Consider the following 20,085-nt stretch of genomic DNA (forward strand, 5'->3'; position numbering starts at 1 on the left):
ACTTACTACCTGTTCCTTTTAACTGGGGATGCCGGGGATTGAACCTGAGACCTCTTGCATGCAAAAGCAGATGTTCTGCCACTTAGCCACAGCTCTTCCCTTAACTTTTGTACACTTGTTTCTCTCTTGTTTCACTCTGTATTGGCTCCAAGGGTTTGTTGTGTAGCCAAACCCAATTGGCTACACAGTTGCACATTTAGGGTGAGATCAAGAAAGCATTGCTAGGTCATCGGACCTAGGTCATTGGAGATGGGGGCATTATGTCCACATGGGTGATTTCAGCTCGGTTGAAATCACTCTGGGAAGGAGAAAGTGGTAGTTGAAAGGGGAAATTAAAAAAAAATTATATTCTGCTTATGGGAAATGGGATCTTAGAAGCATAAAGTGGGAAGGTGCCTCCAGGGTCATCTAGTCCAACCCCCCGCAGAGTGCAGGAATCGACCATGTATAACTACAGTTTTAAAGGTTCCTTAACCATTACTCCTCTACCACCTCCCAAGTACACAGCAGCATCACTGAATGCCTCCCAAACCACAACTAGGGGAAAAAATCAGGGTGTAAAAACAACGTCGTAAGCAGGGCATTTTTATTGATGTACCTGTATTTATATTTGCATCTGATGCAGTTGTCTTCCTTACACGTCCAACAAGATTTTAATGCCTGATCCAGGCTCTGCGGGGCTTTCTTCAGTTCCAGAATGCCTGTAAAATGGAGATGTTTTCTGCCAGGCCTTTGGCTGACCATGGGCACTGAAATTCTGTTCCCGACCTCCTTTGGGCTGTCCCCTCCAGCGGCCCGGCTGACCAGATGACAACATGCCACTCCCTTTTAATGTTTGAATGATGTGTCAATAGCAATGTTTTACGTTGTCCTTGTAACGTTTTGATTCGACAATTGTGAACTGCCCAGAGCCTGCTAACTTAATAAATAGAGTAGAATGCCAAGCTGCATACACGAACAAAATAGCATGACTGCAAAGAGAAATGAACTTTATATAGAAAGAGGAGGGAGAGAGAGAGATTCCTAACTGTCTCTTCGTTCTGTCTGTCCTGGAGGCAAGCAGAGAGGAAGTGCCCACAAAGGAACAGGAAGTCCCCAATGGAGCCAATCAGGACACTCAAGGAGATTATTTGAAAAATAACATCAAGAAATTCCTGTTCTAATTGTGCTAAATACACATCTCCTCCAATTCCCATCCCCCCCGTGGGATATTTTTCACATGGCAGGGGCTCATGGGAATTGTAGTCCATTAACATCTGGAGGACCACAGGTTGACTATCCCCGGTTTAGATCATTGATCACCAACATGGCACCAGTAGCCCCCAATATGTCTGCTGTGATGTTTCCTGGTGCCTTCTTGTTTCTTTCCATAGATAATTATTTCCTTATTCGGGGGATATTTGGGAGTTTGTGGCTTGTGGGCATATTTGGGATTTTTATACAGGGTTTCTCAAATGGGTGGGAGTTAATTAATTTTTTATATTTCTTTTAAAATTTGTTAAACATTTATCGTGTGATATAACCATATATGGTCATGTCACCCTCCCTAAATGGTCTGGAGGTGGTGGGAAGGGGAGGTGCCTTGGGTGGGCGTGTCCACAGCTATACTTCCAAACAATATTCAGCACGATGGTGCCAATTTTGGGGTTTCTCAAAGCTTGAAGAATGTTTCAGGGGTTTCTCAATGGTAAAAAAGTTCAGAAAGGCTGCTCTATTGGAATATATGTCTATGTATATATAAGTCCTGCTTTAGGCTGTAGCTTAACAAAGGAAATCATCATGCAGGTAGCTGCTATGTGTGTGTTCCCCCAAGCCGAATAAATCCAAATTGTATTTATCTTCTGAAGTATATTATCTTTTGGGGCACAAACAAGAATATTGGATTAGCACCCCCATCCCATCCCATAGCTTCATGTTTCCCCTGTACCAGGGGTAGTCAACCTGTGGTCCTCCAGATGTCCATGGACTACAATTCCCATGAGTGTTTGCTGGCAGGGCCTCATGGGAATTGTAGTCCATGGACATCTGGAGGACCACAGGTTGACTACCCCTGCTCTAGAACAGTCAGTTAACCCAAGTGATAAGATGGCCTATCCATTACCCATTACTAAAGTTCAGACATTCCTTCCGATATAATTCTAGTAGAGATGTAAAGGAATTTTGCTACCATGTTAGAAATGAGTAGGTCTTTGTCCCTTAGCAAACATCTCACTATTATGAGATGATAAAGATGAATGTCTAGAGTAGTGGGATAGTAAAGGTAGGATTAGATGTTTTCGGGAGCTTTCATGAAAAGGACAGTATAACAAGATGTGTGAAATTGTCTCAGTTTGGGAGTTATCACAGGGGCATACACTTAGCTCCAACGGACAATTCGTTATCAAGTAAATTTGGACCTCTGAGACACCATACCAAAAAGGGTTTGGGACTGTGGCCTTATGCGCCTTGAGCTGGTACCGAGTGACCGGCCGTGGTACCAGAAGAACTGCCAGCAGAACAGGTGCACCACAAAGCATCCCAAAGAATTGCCATGGACATGAACAAGGGGGTAGATCTTTAAGAGGATTTCGCGAACCGTGTCTGCCGTTTCCTTAATGAAACTGACATAGGCGTCGCTGATCAGCTGACATCCCCGGAACTTGCCCTGTCTAGTCTTACCCATCCGTCAGGCTCATGAAGGGGCGTGGCTCAAAAAAAATTCCTATTCTTTCTGCATCTCAAAAGGACCCCACATTCACCTCTTCTGCCCTCTGAAGAGCCTTTTACTGGCTGGCGTCACAGGACAGCAAAAGGCTTTGAACAACATTCAGCTGAGGAGTACGTGCTGCAGTTGTGCAGTTGCTCAATGCAAGATCAGCCTAAAGGCCTGTTCTTTTATCTAATGCATGTATTTCGGCACCCATGAGTTTAAGTGCGATTCCCTTGAAATGTGGCTGCTTTTAGTTAAACATTCAAAGGGAAGCATGTTATCCCTAGGGCCTCCTCTCCGTGTACAGCATTCTTGCAGGGAGGAATCGTCTTTTCTGGATATAAAGTGGAATCTGCATGCAGGTTATCACATGGTGACAATTTGTGGACAGGTTAAAAAAATATTTTTTAAGAGTGTCTCTCGGCAGGGAAGCCGAGAGACCCAGGTTAGGCTAGATATCAGGGGGAAAAAATTCATAGTCAGAGTAGTTCAGCAGTGGAATAGGCTGCCTAGGGAGGTGGTGAGCTCCCCCTCACTGGCAGTCTTCAAGCGAAGGTTGGATACACACTTTTCTTGGATGCTTTAGGATGCTTAGGGCTGATCCTGCGTTGAGCAGGGGGTTGGACTCGATGGCCTCTATGGCCCCTTCCAACTCTAGGATTCTGTGATTCTGTGATTCTTTGAAGCCACAGCTAGTTACTGTGTTGGATCCAGCAATCCAGGAGCACATGGACCAGCAATTTCCCCCAGGTTCCTTCCCTGGTAACTAACGCTCTCTATCTATAGGTGAGGCATGAGGAAGTTTGTTTCCCTGTATCTGGAGAAGTGTGTTTGCACACAAAATCTTCTCCCCAGAATTAGACTTAAGCAGTCTTGAAGGTGCCCCTGGACTCAAACTTTGTTCTTCTTCTTCAGACCGACACGACCACCCAGCTGAATTTATCTAGAACCCAAATATTTACTGGCAGAAAACACATAGCAGGCAGATACCAGAACTTGGCTAAAGTGGCCTCTGGAAGATCTAATTTGACTGGCGATTCTGTTTGATTGACATTTGTGTTTCAATACCTGCTAAAAAAAAACAAAAAAACACCCCATCCCATTCAACCTTCACCTCTTCCTGTTTAGCTGCTGCCCTCCTGATGGAAAACTGGAAGCCATAATAGCGTGTAAGTGGGCATGGGAGCATCCAACTCCCCTTTTCTTCCTAGCTCCGCTCTCTTTCTCATCCATCAAAATGCAACTTTCTGAAACCCAAGGATGCTCTGGTTATCATAGCCCATCTGCAGACTCGAAAGGCTGCTCAATTCTGATCACAGCTGTCCGTTAAAAATTATGATCCCGGCGGAACTTTGACCATGCCTTTAATACCCGATTATCCTTCCGGAGGAATAAAATATGGAGTGGGTTTTTTTTATGATCTTAATCTGTCATCTGTCCCGGTGGTTGCGGAGACTGCATTAGGGAGAGAAAAAGGCAACGGGGGAGGGGGGCAGCCTGGCTAATCAGAGCCGTATCCTTGAACGCGCTCCAGAGAGAATTATCTTCCCCTCGTGGAGAATGACTACCCTGCTTATCAAGGCTCTTCACCAACAGGGAAGTGTAATCTCTTCACTATCCAGGTGACACTTTTCAGCTATAAGCATCTCAATCTCCCACGGCGGCTTTAATGCTCTTCACGCAGGGAGTAGAGGAAGATGGGATATGCAAAAGAACTCCTGGGAACAGATAAGGAGGCATAGAGCTGTTCTTCCCGCTGTCCACTTAGGACGGGCCGGGACAACTTGCGATCTGCTGAGTTGGCTGCTAACTCCGTCCACCTACTTGACAACTTGCCTATTTTTTGAGTCTGTGTTGGGCTGTGAGAGAGAGAGAAAGAGATCAACAGGTTTAGCAACCTCTGGATGGCTTGCCAGGCATGGCTTGTGATCAAGCCAAGGAACAAAACACTGAGTTGAGGCCCCCAAATCAATTGTGATAAATGTCACTGTTTATTCAAAGCAATGTCTGAAAACCACACCGGTTGAACTGGCTTTTCGATAAACTTCCTCAGCAGCCGATATCTTATTACATTGATGGCATATAAGATGTGAAATACATCAAACAACCAAACCAGTTACATTCTGGTATTACATCTGAAGGTGGCATAAATATAACATTTGGAGGTGGCATAAATATAAAAGGTAAAGGTATCCCCTGTGCAAGCACCGAGTCATGTCTGACCCTTGGGGTGACGCCCTCCAGCGTTTTCATGGCAGACTCAATACAGGGTGGTTTGCCAGTGCCTTCCCCAGTCATTACCGTTTACCCCCCAGCAAGCTGGGTACTCATTTTACCGACCTCGGAAGGATGGAAGGCTGAGTCAACCCTGAGCCGGCTGCTGGGATCGAACTCCCAGCCTCATGGTCAGAGCTTCAGACAGCATGTCGGCTGCCTTACTACCCTGTACCACAAGAGGCTCCTTATAACCTACTTTACAGAGCTACAAAAACAAAAATACAGTTTCTTTGAGAAAACATGCGTGCCAAATTCAGTAACCATTCTAGTCAAAAGTAAAATGTTATAAATCGTATTGTATATTATACAAAGTGAGACTAACCCAAACGTAATAAAGACACATGTCATAGTAAGATCCAGTTCTGTAGCACACAGCATCTTATGGAGGACCTGGTCTGGCAGAATGTCATCTATGAAGTGATTTTTGGTCTACCCAAATTGCCAGTGCTGTTCATAGATTGATACACTATGAAAGTCAATTAGTATAGTGTAACAAAAATTGAAAGGAGAAATAGCCAAAATCACAGATGACGCACATCATAAAAATACTGAGCAATCCAACGAAGTTTCCATTGAGAGATGGGTGAGCTGTGTGTAGCACAGTGGACCACGATCTGGACAGGCCCCATCTCATCTCAGCATGAATATTTTGTGAACTTCATCTGCCAGCATTGTCGTCTGTGTGCACCATTTGTGCATCGTGTTTTTGGGATTTTCAGGAGTCGGATGATAGCTCTTTTTATCTGTTTCTCTATTTTATTATATCATTGCATTTCTATCCTGCCACTCCCACAAGGGCCCGCGGCGGCTAACAATTATAAAAACCCCAATATATAAAACCCATAACATTATAAAACACAACTCACACAATTTTATTTATTTACGGTCATTTAGACCAAAATTTTAGAAGCACTACGATACAATAGCAGTTTGTAAAAGGGAAGGTAATACATTAAAAGGTTAAAAATGCATCAACAATAAAACTTAAAACTTCTCCACCATAAAAGCCAACATTTAGAAGCATTAACTGCCATTGACTATTTTACACAGATAAAATGAGCTATAAAAGCAATAAAACTAATAAAGCTGTTAAAATATAAATCAGTCCTGGTGGGTGCGATACATCTACTAACCAAAAAACATAAGAAGTTGTGTGGACCTATTATGGCTATACATGAGTGACCCATTCTTTCCTAATTCTTAAAGCTAGCCACACATATTTTTTTCCACTTTCCTAGTTAACAAATTATCTGTATCTGATAGCAATATTTGCAGGCGATGCTTTCTCAGGTCGTGAGGGCATTCTATAAGCATTGGTACTAATGCACCTGTGCAAATATGATTATACAACTTGCACTCAAATAAGATGTGTTCCGTGTTCTCTACTTGACCCTCATAGCAGATACAGAGTTGATCCTTGAGAGGGAGTTCATCAAATTTCCCACTCAAGTAAGCAGAGGGCAGGGCATTGCGACGAAGGAGGGTAAAGGATCTCCCGTGCTCAGGATTTGCCACTTTTCTTAGATATTGCATCTGGGTGTTCCTGATAAAACACAACTCAACCATCCCCTTAAAATCCTCCAATCGGCGGCAAAAAACATCCTAAAAACCTGAGGTTTCACAGCCTGAGCTCTTGTGCTTGAGGATAATTGTGAATGAGGCTGTCCATGAGTGTATACTCTTTTTTTACCATTATGCTGTGAGATCCATGGATTTTGCAGATTTAAGAAAGCAAGAGCCCTACTGGATTAGACCAATAGTCCATCTAGTCCTGCATCTTGTCTCTTGCAGTGACCAGCCAACAAGGCACAGAGGATGAGGCCTTCTCCTGATGTTGCCTCCTGGCTCAGGGATTTAGAGGATTAGTGCTCCTGAATGTGAAGGTTCCCCTCAGTCACCATCGCTTGGAGCCACTGAGTCCATGAATTTCTCTAATCCCCTTTGAAAGCTGTTTATTCCTGTGGCCATCACTGCATCGATGGCCTGGTGGTAAAGAAAATGATTACCACCTTCTGATTGATCATACAGTTATTAGGGATCGGCTCTAATTCTACATCCTGGTCTGTCCTGGTTCAAGTCTTTGGTTCTTCCCAGGCAGAGAAAAATGGCCTCTTCCTCTCTGGAATGTAGATTTGGCTAAGCTTTCTCACAAAAGCAAAGTTTATGTTATAGCTGGAGTCTAACTGTCCTTATCTGTAGACTAGAGAACTGGAAGAAGTGTGTGTCACTAATGCTTATGTAAACAATTGGAGGTTGTGGGGGGGGGAGCATGGGAGCAGCTTTTTGGACCTCTCAGCAGTTCCTGGAAGTAAGGGCTGTAGGGTGTTCCCGGGAGCCGGAGCGGGGAGGTAAAGATCCCAGTCTTTTGGCTCATCTTGCAAAGGGTATCATTTTTCCCAGCCTCCAAGGAAAGGGTATCTGACACTATGTAATCCTATTGTTCTCCGCGCATATTTGGGAACTCCCCTGTGTTTATATTTCTTCTGCAGTAAAAATATAAAAAGGTTTTTCTCTCAGTGTATTCAATTGTGGGCTACGCAAAAGAACTCTAATTAGGCCATTTGGCTATCACTCTCGCAGCAAATTCCGCATTTCAATTCCTCTCTACATAAAGTGGAATTTCCTTTTGTCTGTCCTGAACCTACTACCGATCTGCTTTGTTAAATGCTAAGTTCTAGTCTTTTGGAAGAGTGATAAAAAGTTCTGTTTGTCAACTCTCTGCACCCCATGTATAATTTTACAAAGCCTCTATCGTGTCCCCCCCCCTAATTGTCTCTTTTCTAAACGGAAAAGACCCAGGCACTTTGGCCTTTTCTCATAGGGAAGGGGCTCCAGCTCCCTAATCAGTTTGGTTGACCTCCAGCATCCTGTTTCATACAGCGGTCAACCAGTTGTCCTGGAATGCCAACAACAGGGCACAGAGGCCGAGGCCTTCCCCTGGCACCTAGCACTGGTATTCAGTGATTTATTGCCCCCCTAGAATCCTAGAGTGGGAAGGGACCATCTAGGCCATCTAGTCCCACCCCCTGCTCAAGGCAGGATCAGCCTCAAGCATCCAGGAGAAGGATCTGTCCAGCCGCTGCTTGAAGACTGCCAGTGAGGGGGAGCTCCCCACCTCCTTAGGCAGCCCCTCCCACTGCTGAACTAGACTCCTAGAATCCTAGAGTGGGAAGGGGCCACACAGGCTATCAAGTCCCACCCCCTGCTTAATGTAGGATCACCCTCAAGCATCCAGGATAAGGATCTGTCCAGCCACTGCTTGAAGACCACCAGTGAGGGGGAGCTCCCCACCTCCTTAGGCAGCCCCTCCCACTGCTGAACTAGACTCCTAGAATCCTAGAGTGGGAAGGGGCCACACAGGCTATCAAGTCCCACCCCCTGCTCAATGCAGGATCAGCCTCAAGCATCCAGGAGAAGGATCTGTCCAGCCACTGCTTGAAGACTGCCAGTGAGGGGGAGCTCCCCGCCTCCTTAGGCAGCCCCTTCCACTGCTGAACTGGACTCACAGAATCCTAGAGTGGGAAGGGGCCACACAGGCTATCAAGTCCCACCCCCTGCTCAATGTAGGATCACCCTCAAGCATCCAGGATAAGGATCTGTCCAGCCGCTGCTTGAAGACCGCCAGTGAGGGGGAGCTCACCATCTACTGAGGCAGCCAAATCCACTGCTGAACTATTTGGACTGTGAATCCTTTGAATCTATCTGTGCTCCTGGACATCCCTACTTTATGATAAAGCTAAAGACCAAACGCGTGCAAACTTTCCAAGAGATGATGGGGGAGCAAAGCAACACCCATATCTCTAAGAAGGTATTGGGTCTCTGTTGCAGTGCCCAGAACTGGACACAAGATTCCAAATGAGCTCTAACCAACGCACAATATAGAGGTATCATAACTTCCTGTGAGAAACAAATAAAACATTACTGAGGCTTCAAGAAACCCCAGAAGTGCGGTGATCGTGCAGAATATGGTCAGGAAGCATAGCGGTGTACACACCTATCTGGGAGCCCTCCTCTTCCCACCCCCTCCAGGCCCATCGTTGGCCATTTTGGGAGAGACGGGCAGGTCGACAAGACCACATATGGTCATATCACTCGATAAATGTTTAAGAAATTTTTTAAAAAATATATTAAAAATTAATTACCTCCCACCTGTTTGGGAAACGCTTCCAGGGCCATCAAGAAACCCCCGGGTTTCACAAAACCCTGGTTGAGAAAACCTGCCCTAGATTCAGTGCTCCTAGCAATGCAGCCTGATATCACCTTTGCCTCCTTAGTTGCCAGATCGTAGTTGTGGGCTCGTAGCTTCATTTCCCCAGCTGCATTCTGATAGCTCTGAATAAATTTGGAAAAGAACCAACCCAGACTTTCCCAAGTGAAGCTAAGGCTGCCTTCTTTCGTCGCAATAGGCCGCCGCATCCCCAAACGCAGCTTGTTTCTCATGCTCACATGCTGCCTTCCACTCCGCCCTGCCTTTCTTCTTGCACAGCTCACAACTCAGGGTTACCGGGCATGGAACAAGCACCTGTTCCCCATCACGTGCAAGCACAGAGGCCTGGGCATGTTGCAGTTCGTTTCAGCAATGTACTTTGGTTGCAAAAGCGCATCTGCCTGGACAGGATCTTCCCATGATTTCGATTAAACGTACTCCCAAGGAATACCCTAATCTTTTAGTCCGCTGAGAAATGCCAGGGGTAAATGCAAAGAAAATGTGAAGGGAACTTTAGACACATGGGAGGCATCAAGACAGTCCCTGTGTAAGATGTCGCTGGAGGAAGGCAGCTTCACAACTGGGTAACAGAGATAGTTTCTCCGTACATCTCTGGCATTCCAGCCCTGCCATGGCAAAGGTTCCGGACATTCCTGTTCTTGCACAATCAGAGCGCCACCCGATTAAGCCAAAGCAGGGCTGCGTCAATGATGCCTCCATCAATTTGTTTCAGCTTGCTGCATTAGGAAGAAGGTGTCATGAACCCCGATTCATGCCATCCATGCTTTCACTTCCCACACTCTTCAGATCTCCCCAGCTGGCTCTGGCCAAGGCCATAAAGCAATAAACCTGTTGGCTGGTCTTCTGCCTCCCTTCCCTTTCCCAGCGGGAGAGGCTCCATGCGAATGTATCAGTCTTACTGTAAGTGTCCTTGCGGAGACAACCCAAAGTCTCAACAAAGTGCCAACTGCTTGATAAGATTCCGGGCCATCTGGCCGCTTGGGAATCAACCTACCTCTGCTGTTTTTCGCTCTCCCGCCGAAATACCTACGTGTCCCCCTCCCTTATTTGGTGGGCACTATAACTGCCTTGCTTAGAATCATAGAATCATAGAATCATAGAGTTGGAAGGGGCCATACAGGCCATCTAGTCCAACCCCCTGCTCAACACAGGATTAGCCCTAAGCAACCTAAAGCATCCAAGAAAAGTGTGTATCCAACCTTTGCTTGAAGACTGCCAGTGACTGCTTGCTCTTTTGTACTTTGTTATTATCAAGATCTTTGCTTAGGAAGATCTTGGCTTGCTTTAGCGTTCTGTGGACTCGCTCTCTTTGAAATCTACAACTGACCGTTGGGTTTCAGATGCGCCTTTATCTCGGACTCCGCAGGCTGGGCTCAGCCTGATTCCTGACAGAAGGAGCATTGGTTTTCATCTCCCAATTTTCATTACTCAAAGGACTCTTAACGCAGAAGTAAAAGAGTTGGTTTTATAACCCGCTTTTCATTGCCCCAAAGAGTCTCAAAGCGGCTTGCCAATCACCTTCCCTTCCTCTCCCCACAACAGACACCCTGCAAGGGAGGTGAGGCTGAGAGAGCCCTGATATCTCTGCTCGGTCCGAACAGCACTATCAGGGCAGTGAGAGCCCAAGGTCGCCCAGCTGGCTGCAGGTGGAGGAGTGGGGAATCAAACCCGGCTCTCCAGATTAGAAGTCCGCACTCCTAACCGCTTCACCAAACTGGGGAATTGGAGGTGATGGAGCAAAATTAATTGGCTGGACCCAACCCATTTTGAAGCGTGTCCAAGAGAGTCCCGCAAACAAGCAGCAGTGCTTTCGTTTTCATTTTATCCAACTGGCCTGTCAACTCTTGTTCTGTTGCCAGGCTCCACTCAACCTGCCCCGAAGAATCATTTGCAGGCTGCTGCTTTTTAATGCCGAAAAACACCCTGAATTGATCCTCGTCCAAAAAGCGAGATTCAAGTCCAGTCACATCTCAAGAGACGGGCAAGACTTGTTTGGAAAAGGGTTTTGAATTTGCGTCCGAACGTAGCTTCTGGTGCAGGTTGAGTCAGGTGCAAGCCCACCTTGACACCTGAACTTCAACTTCAAGCCTTATTTGTCAGACGCCCTTATGAAATCTCTCACCGTATTACTAATCTTGCGTGTATCTAAGATGGTGGAAAGGACGTAATTAGCGATGCATTTGATGAAAGAGTTTTTAAGCGAATCTGATTCATAATGAAGGAAAGGGACTGGAATCTGAAAGGCAATTCTTCCCATGCCAGGAACATCATTAACCCAGTAGATGAACCGTGAGGCAAACAGTTTAGTGAAATGAATGACTTGTGCTAATCAATTTCGTTCTCTTCAATGGGGATGTTTGCATTTGCTTGATGGTAGGGTGACTATACCGGTGCATCACACGCTTAGCTGTGAAGATCTTCGTCCTCTTCATAACTCCCCCTTGAAGAATCATAAAAGTGGAAACCAAATTGTTAAAAGAAGAAGAAGAGTTGGTTCTTACATGCTGCTTTTCTCTACCTCAAGGAGTCTCAAAGCGGCTTACAGTCGCCTTCCCTTTCCTCTCCCCACAACAGACACCCTGTGGGGGAGGTGAGGCTGAGAGACCCCTGATATTACTGAAGAAGAAGAAGAGTTGGTTCTTATATGCTGCTTTTCTCTACTCGGAGTCTCAAAGCGGCTTACGTTCACCTTCCCTTTCCTCTCTGGCGAGCCCCAGATCACCCAGCTGACTGCATGTGGGGGAGCGCAGATTCAAACCCAGCTTGCCAGATTAGAAGTCTGCACTCCTAACCACCACACCAAGCTGGCCTTGGGTAGTGCTGGAGTCTTGCTTAATACTTTTCTACCAAACCGGGTGCTTCCATCATACCTTCTTGAAGCTGCACAAATAGCAGAAAAATTCCCATGGGGGAACCTGCCTTCACCTGTTAGCTTTTGAGGAGAAGCTGGTCTCAATGGGATTTACCTGCTTTCCATGTGGAGTTGCTTATGAAAGGATGCTTGAAAGGTTTAACAGTCACAAGAGTTATGCTTAAAAGTTCATTTATTTAAAGTGAATAAGAACATAAGGTTCATCATCTTCTTGGAGAGGAGTGAGGAGTGGAGTGCCACAGGGATCTGTCCTGGTCCCTGTATTGTTCCATATATTTATTTATTTTTAAAATTTCCATTAGATATATATCCTGCCCCTCCCAAAAATATCGGCTCGGGGAGGCTTACAGATAAAACAGGGAACAACCCCATTTATATAAGATTTGGATTTGGATGAAGGAATAGAGGGGGTGCATATTAATTTGCAGATGACATTAAACGCACCAGGGGTAGCAAACACACCAGAAAGGATGATCTTGACAGGCTGGAAAACTGGGCTAAAATGAATTTCAGTAGTGATAAATGTAAAGTTCTGCATTTAGGTAGGAAAGTCACATGCATCACTATTGGATGGTGTAAGGGAGATTTGGGGGTCTCCCTCTACCCCTTCCTGTGGAGCGAGCTGGACTCAGGCTGCCCCACTGTGGGTCGCACCAAATGCAGAGAGCCAGTAAACACACTGAAGCCAGATGATTATAAAAAAGTGTATTAAAAGATATTCTAAAGCTAGCTAGAGTAGCAATGCAGATACATTGTGTGTCAAAGAATAAAGGAAAAATCAGACCCTAACTAATCCTGTCTCCCCCTACAGCTGGGAGACGAGCGAGGTCCAGGCTGGTTTGATTTCTCTTAGAAGGTACCTCACCCAAAGTGCACCGGCCAAGTCCTTGAGGATGGAAATCAGGACCCACTATGAGTCTGCTCACCCAAGAAACCATCCCCAGTTATAATTAGCAAAGTGTTTTGATGTGCCAGAGCCAGGACAACAGAGAAGATCTATGGAGGCAACTCTGACCAACTGGCCCCAATATCACTCGGGCGTGAAGAGGCCAGGCCATCTTGATCTTATCACAAATCCAGCCAAGGAGGCTTGACGATTTATGGCAGGGAGCATATATGGCAGGGTGTGTCACCTGTCTTGACCCTTGCTGTTTGCGTGTGGAAACAAATGTCAGCCTGTCCTTACAGAGGGGTGAGACTTGTCTTGGCAGTAGTACCTGTGAAAATGATCTGGGGGTCTTAATAGATCATAGAACATGAGTCAGCAGTGTGACTCGTTTGCTAAGAAGGCAAATGGGATTTTGGGCTGTATCAAACGGAGTATCGTGTCCAGATCACGGGAGGTGATGGTACCGCTTTCCTCTGCTCTGGTCCAGCCTCACTGTATTCAGTTTTGGGCACCCCATCCGGAAGAAGTTCCTGACAGTTAGTGTGGTCCCTCAGTGGAACACGCTTCCTTGGGAGTTGGTGAGTTCTGCTTCTTTGGAAGTTTTTAAGCAGAGGCTAGATAGCCATCTGACAGAAATGCTGATTTTATGAATTTAGGCATATTGTGAATGGGTGGGCAGGAAGGGATGTGCCAGTGTTTGTATCTTGTGGCCCTTCCTTGCATACCCAGGGAATTGCTGGTCGCCACTATGGGATGGTAAGTGAATATCCTCTAGACCAGGCTGGATTCTAGAGATTTTTGTTGGGGGGATCACCTGGACCATTTATACACTGGGAACTTCACTGCCCCAGCTCCCGTGCAGGAGCACAAATCAGGGGCGGATGAGGTGGACCAGGCCAAATGCTCCCCCACGTGGGTGCAAGAAGAGGAGGGGCAACCTGTCATGACTAAAACTCCAGCCTGCAGCCTGGCATGAAACCTCCAGTGCGTAAACGGTCTTGGGCATGAAATCGGGGTCACTATGGGTGTGCAGGTAGCTGTGAGTTCCTGCATTGTGTGGAGGGTTGGACTAAATTACCCTGGAAGTCCCTTCCGACTCTGATTTTATGATAGTAACTATTCTAATACGTGTTTCAGAAAAGACATACAGTTGAGGTAAATACAAACAATTAACCAGATGTTGTAGGATGTTGGGTTTCACGCGGTAAAATGGTGTCACGGGTAGGCTTTCTCAACCAGGGTTTCATGAAACCCATGGGTTTCTTAACAGCCCTGGAAGGATTTCCCGAATGAGTGGGAGTTAATTAATTTTTAATATATTTTTAAAAGTTGTTAAAACATTTATTGGGTGATGTGATCATATACAGTCATTTCAATCTGCCTACCCCTTCCCAAACTGGGCAGTGATGGGCCTGGAAGGGGAGGGCCCCTGGCTGGGCGTGTCCACAGCTCTGCTTCCCAACCGTATTCTGCACCAGCATGTCCCTTCTGGAGTTTCTCGGTGCCTGAAGAAGGTTTCAGGGGTTTCTCAATGGTAAAAAATTGAGAAAGATTGGCTTAGAAGAAATCACCACAACTTCTTTTTGCAACTAAGGTCTGCAGCACACTGGGCTAGGGCCTGCCAGCAGGGGATGGAGGGGGTGAATTTACCAGCTTAGTCTAATGGTTAAGAGCAGCTGGGTCACCTCTGGCCAGTCACAGTTCTCTCAGAGCTCTCTCAGCCTGACGTACCTCCCAGGGTGTCTGTTACAATCTGATATTGTGCCTTCAGTATTTCACTTATGAGAAACTCCCAACCTTCCTGCAGCTCTCCAGATGTCTGTGGACTACAATTCCCAGCAGGGGCTCATGGGAATTGTAGTCCATGGATATCTGAAGAGCCATAGTTTGGCCACCCCGGCCTAAAGTAACAAGTCCGTACTCTCAGGCAAGGAACCTTAATACAAAGATCAGGTATCCTCTCAGATCTTTACTTCCTGTTGGACTGGTCCTAATTTCTAACTTTCAGTCTTTGAAGTCTTCTGGTACGGCCTCACTTGGAGTCCTGTGTTCAGTTTTGGGCACCCCAGCTGAAGAGGGATGTTGACAAACTGGAACTTGTCCAGAGGCAGCAAAGATGGTGAGGGGTTTGGAGACCAAGACGTAGGAAGAAAGGTTGGGGGAGCTTGGTCTGTTCAGCCTAGAGAGGAGGCGACTGAGAGGGGATCTGATAACCATCTTCAAGTATTTAAAAGGCTGCCATATAGAGGATGGTGCAGAATTGTTCTCTCTTGCCCTAGAGGGACAGACCAGAATGAATGGGGTGAAATTAATTCAAAAGAAATTCCATTTAAACACCCAGAAGAAGTTCCTGACAGATTGGTTTCTCAGTGGCTTCCTTGGGAGGTGGTGGGTTCTCCATCTTTGGAGATTTTTAAACAGAGACTGGATAGCCATCTGACGGAGAGGCTGATTCTGTGAAGGCAAAGGGGTGGCAGGTTACGGTGGATGAGCGATAGGGTTGTGAGTGTCCTGCCTAGTGCAGGGGGTTGGACTAGATGACCCATGAGGTCCCTTCCAGCTCTATGATTCTAACTACTTCCCTCAACATTTTGGCATTCTCCCCCTTTCCATCCCAAATGTACCTAGCTGGCTCCTGCTAGCTAACCCAGGGCACTGCTCTGAAAGGCCGCTGCATGTAGAGTACATTTCTGTGCTTGGCTTAGCATATGCCATCTAGGTCACCACTGGGTTGGAATTCTAGAAAGCAATGTAGAAATTAAGAGAGAGAGAGAGAGAGAGAGAGAACGAGGAGAGGAGAGGAGATGTTCCCTTCTCATTAAATTTGTGACCTTGTATAAACACACAGCACAGGTGCTGCCCAAGCCTTGACTCCTCTTCAGTCATTGTGTTGTGGCTCACGGATCCAGCCCATGCTCTATACGCAGCAGACAGTCGGGGAGTCAGCCCTGGCTTTTCCCATTAAAATAATGTCGGCCACCTGGTGCCAGGAGGAAAATGTTTGCTGCCAAATTGAGAGGGTGCTCTAGAAGTGTAATAAAAAATAAGAATGAAACCTTGTAGAAGCCTTATCTCTTTTTTCGAGTAAGTGACTACCTTGCTGGATCAGGGGAATGTCGTGGACATAGTTTATCTGGATTTCAGTAAAGCTTTTGAGAAGGTTCCACGTGATATTTTTGTAGACAAGTTGGTAAAATGCGGAATGGATCCTAATTCTGTCAGGTGGATCAATAACTGGTTGACAGATCGTACCCAGAGGGTACTTGTTAATGGTTCAGCGTCTTCTTGGAAAAGAGTGACAAGTGGAGTACCCCAAGGATCTGTGTTGATTGTTAATGTCCGGCCATTACTCCTTTAAGGGCATAAGAAGAGCCCTGCTGGATCAGTCCATCTAGTGCAGCATCCTGCCTCACACAGTGGCCAACCAGTTCCATTGGACAGCTACCAACAGGGCATGGAGGCTGAGGCCTTCCCCTGATGTTGCTTCCAAGCTCTGGGATTCAGAGGTCTAGTGCCTCTAAATGTGGAGGTACCCCTCAATCTCCATGGCTTGTGGTCATTAATATACCTCCTCCATTAATCTATCTAATCCTCTTTTAGAACTGTTCCTTCCTGTGACCATCACTTCATCCTTTAGCAGTGAATTTCACATTTTAACTATTTTGGTTACTGAATTTGGCGCGCATGTTTTCTCAAAGAAACTGTATTTTTGATTTTGTAGCTCTGTATAGTAGGTCAGTGGTCCCCAACCTGCGGGCCACGGCCCGGTGCCGGGCCGCGGCTCCCTCTCCCCGCCCCCCCCGCAGTAAAAAACTTCCCAGGCCGCAAGCCTGCGGCCCGGGAAGCTTCTTACTGCGGGAGGGTGGGGAGAGGAAATCGGGGCCGGGGCGCGGCCAGATGCGTGGGCGGCCCGATCTGTGGGCGCGGCCTGTGGGCGCGCCCCGATGCGCGGGCACAGCCCGCGATGCGTGGGCATGGCCCGCGCAGCCGTGGGCCGCGGGCCGCGCCCCGATGCCCTGCCGGTCCCCAACCTCAGAAAGGTTGGGGACCACTGTAGTAGGTTATAAGGAGCCTCTTGTGGCGCAGAGTGGTAAGTGGCAGAAATGCTGTCTGAAGCTGTCTGCCCATGAGGCTGGGAGTTCGATCCCAGCAGCCGGCTCAAGGTTGACTCAGCCTTCCATCCTTCCGAGGTCGGTAAAATAAGTACCCAGCTTGCAGCTGGAGGGTAACCGGTAATGACTGGGGAAGACACTGGCAAACCACCCCGTATTGAGTCTGCCATGAAAACGCTGGAGGGCGTCACCCCAAGGGTCAGACATGACTCGGTGCTTGCACAGGGGATACCTTTACCTTTTAACTATTTTGGAATTTCACAGCACTCAGAAGAGTGTTTTTCCCCCAGCTGTTTTGATCTTGTCGAAGACAAAAGGGCACAGAGTCTTTCCTCTTCCTCCTTACCACGTTCCACATCAACAGCCCAAGAATCCACTCTGGCTATCTAGAGTGCTTTCCAAACCTGAAAAGGCAGCCTTGGCTTCTTTTCCTCTTCGCCTCTAGGGCTACTGCAGTCAGACTGTTCCACCACTCAGCATGAACGTTTCTGAAGGACTTGCAAATATTTTACCAATGCTTAAGGATTAAGAAGTGGCTATGGGCAGGTCAGGAGCCATGCGTTTCTACTGATTCAGGGACAGAATGAGCTTTCCACAAGAATTCTTGGACGTTTTCCCTGGACCTTTCACCTAATTCTACCTGCATGGCAGAACATAGCTGTGGCGAGTGGCTCAAACAATGAAGCCCTAAAATACTTTAATCTGAATAAACAAAATGTGTTTTAACCCATGAAGCTGGCCCATTTTTATCTTCTCCACAAACCTGTAAGGTAGGCTAGGCTGAAGGAGAAATGATTGGTCCAAGCCTGCTAAAAGATATTTGTGGCTCAGCAACAATTCAAACCTGCGTCTTCCTTGTCTAATCCCAAACTCCACCCAATATATTGCTCCGGTTGCGCCTAAAATTTAAACTAAACTAAAAATCACCATATGCCTGCTTAAACCCTCTCCTTTGAAGGATGACATGCGGAAGTTCTCACGGAAGAAGAAGAGTTCTTATATGCCGCTTTTTTCTACCTGAGGGAGTCTCAAAGCGGCTTACAATAAGAACATAAGAAGAGCCTTGCTGGATCAGAGCAGTGGTCCATCTAGACCTGCATTCTGCCTTACACCGTGGCCAACCAGTGGCCAACCGGCAACAGAAGAAGAGTTGGTTCTTATATGCTGCTTTTCTCTACCCAAAGAAGGCTAAAAATGGCTTACATTTGCTGTCCTTTTCCTCTCCCCACAACAAGACACCCTGTGAGAGAGGTGAGGCTGAGAGAGCCCTGATATTCCTGCTCGGTCAGAACAGCTTTCTCAGTGCTGTGGCAAGCCCAAGGTCACCCAGCTGGCCACAGGTGGGGGAGCAGGGAATCAAACCCGGCTTGCCAGGTTAGAAGTCCGCGCTCCTAACCACTACCCCAGTGGGGCAGAGAGGCCTTCCCCTGATGTTGCCTCTTGGCTCTGCGATTCAGAGGATGAGTGCTGTCACATCTTGAAATCAAACAGAATAAACCACCTTTTGTGTGTGTTTTTGGAGCCCACCCATTGGCTCTTTATCCTCCCTTCCAGTAGCCCCTTTTAAAGAAGAACAAAGGGCAAGGCTGTGCGTCCTCAGTAAACTGGATTTCTTGGGATAGGGCACGTTGTGAAATCTGAAACTGCCTGTGCCTTTTCCCCTTTGGTCATGGGCACACCCACTGGGTGAAACCGGCCTGCGGAAAGCTTCTCCTGGTACACCCCTATTAATTTAGGCGACTGATTCATCCGGCGGTCCTGCTTGCTCAGCGGCTTAAGGGTTTTTGTAATCCTGTTTCTCCACTCCCGGCAGCCTTTCGTTGGCCTCCGTGCTCCGAGGGGTTCTGCACAGAAGACAGTCGCGACGATCTTTAAAATTACAGCGGCAGTGTTAAGTTTGCAGCACAAGTCTGGCTAGCCCTTTTGGGGCTGCCCCACAAAGTGCGACAGGGAGCTGGTAGGAGCGTCGGAAGGTCAAACTGGGAACAGAATGACCCAGTTTGGAATCCCCGCTTTGCCGCAAAGCTAGCTGCGGCTTTGATACAGTCGCTGTTTCAGACAAACGTACCTATCTCATGCACCCTCCCTTTCTCTCCCCACCACAGACACCCTGTGAGGGAGGTGGGGCTGGGAGAGCTTTGAGAGGACTGTGGATGGCCCAAGGTCACCCAGCTGGGCACATGTGGAGGAGGGGGGACTCAAACCCAAGTCTCCTGTTTAGATGCTTCCACTCTTTAACTCAGGGGTAGTCAAACTGCATTCGCTGGCAGGGGCTCATGGGAATTGTAGTCCATGGACATCTGGAGGGCCACAGTTTGACTACCCCTGCTTTAGCTGGTACATCAAAGTGGCTGTCATGCCAAAAGGCTACTTTGGAGGGTGGGTTTTGTGGCATTGTACCATGCTGAGGTCCCTTCCCACCCCAAACCCCAACTTCCGCCCTCACCCCGATCTCCAGAAATTTCCCTGCCTGGAGCCGGCAACCGATGTCTGATCCATCAAGAGAACTCTTGTCCATTTTGGCTGGCGGTAGCAACCCAGGGATGTCTGTAGATGCATTTCATACCGTCTACTGCTACGTCCTTTCAACAGGCGACGTTGAGGATTGAACCCCCGTAGTTTCCTGCTGAGCCAACACTCCTTCCTTTCCTCTGAGGTGGATGAAGTCTAGTCAGGGGTATCCAAATAGGTCCAGTGGTCCATTTAGTCCAGCATCCTGCCTCACACAGGGGCCAACCAGTTCCCCTGGAGGACCAACAACAGGGCAGAGAGGCCAAGGCCTTCCCCTCATAAGGACATCAGGAGAGCCCTGCTGTGTCAGACCAGGGAGAGTCCCTCTAGTCCAGCCTCCTGCCTCACACAGTGGCCAGCCAGTTCCTCTGGAGGGCCAGCAACAGGGCAGGGAGGCCGAGGCCTTCATTATATCATCAAAAGAGTCCTGCTGGGTCAGACCAGGGGTCCATCCAGTCCAGCCTCCTGCCTCACACAGTGGCCAGCCAGTTCCCCTGGAGGGCCAGC

The 20,085-nt window shown here is 47.4% G+C and overlaps 1 protein-coding gene across 5 annotated transcripts in view; it reads left to right on the plus strand.

Moving 5' to 3' along the window:
- The window catches only part of ASPG (asparaginase), a 92,511-nt gene that overhangs the window by 66,259 nt on the left and 6,167 nt on the right, over window positions 1-20,085 (plus strand). The window contains exon 14 of one of the 5 annotated variants that reach the window (XM_077323804.1): window positions 626-1,459. The exons of the other annotated variants lie outside the window; for them this stretch is intronic. Coding sequence (XP_077179919.1) covers window positions 626-707 — 82 coding nt within the window. The 3' untranslated portion in view covers window positions 708-1,459. Of the gene's footprint in view, window positions 1-625; window positions 1,460-20,085 lie in introns of those variants that run through there. 5 annotated transcript variants of the gene reach the window in all.

This window comes from Paroedura picta, chromosome 2 (assembly GCF_049243985.1).
Source record: "Paroedura picta isolate Pp20150507F chromosome 2, Ppicta_v3.0, whole genome shotgun sequence".
NCBI lineage: Eukaryota > Metazoa > Chordata > Lepidosauria > Squamata > Gekkonidae > Paroedura > Paroedura picta.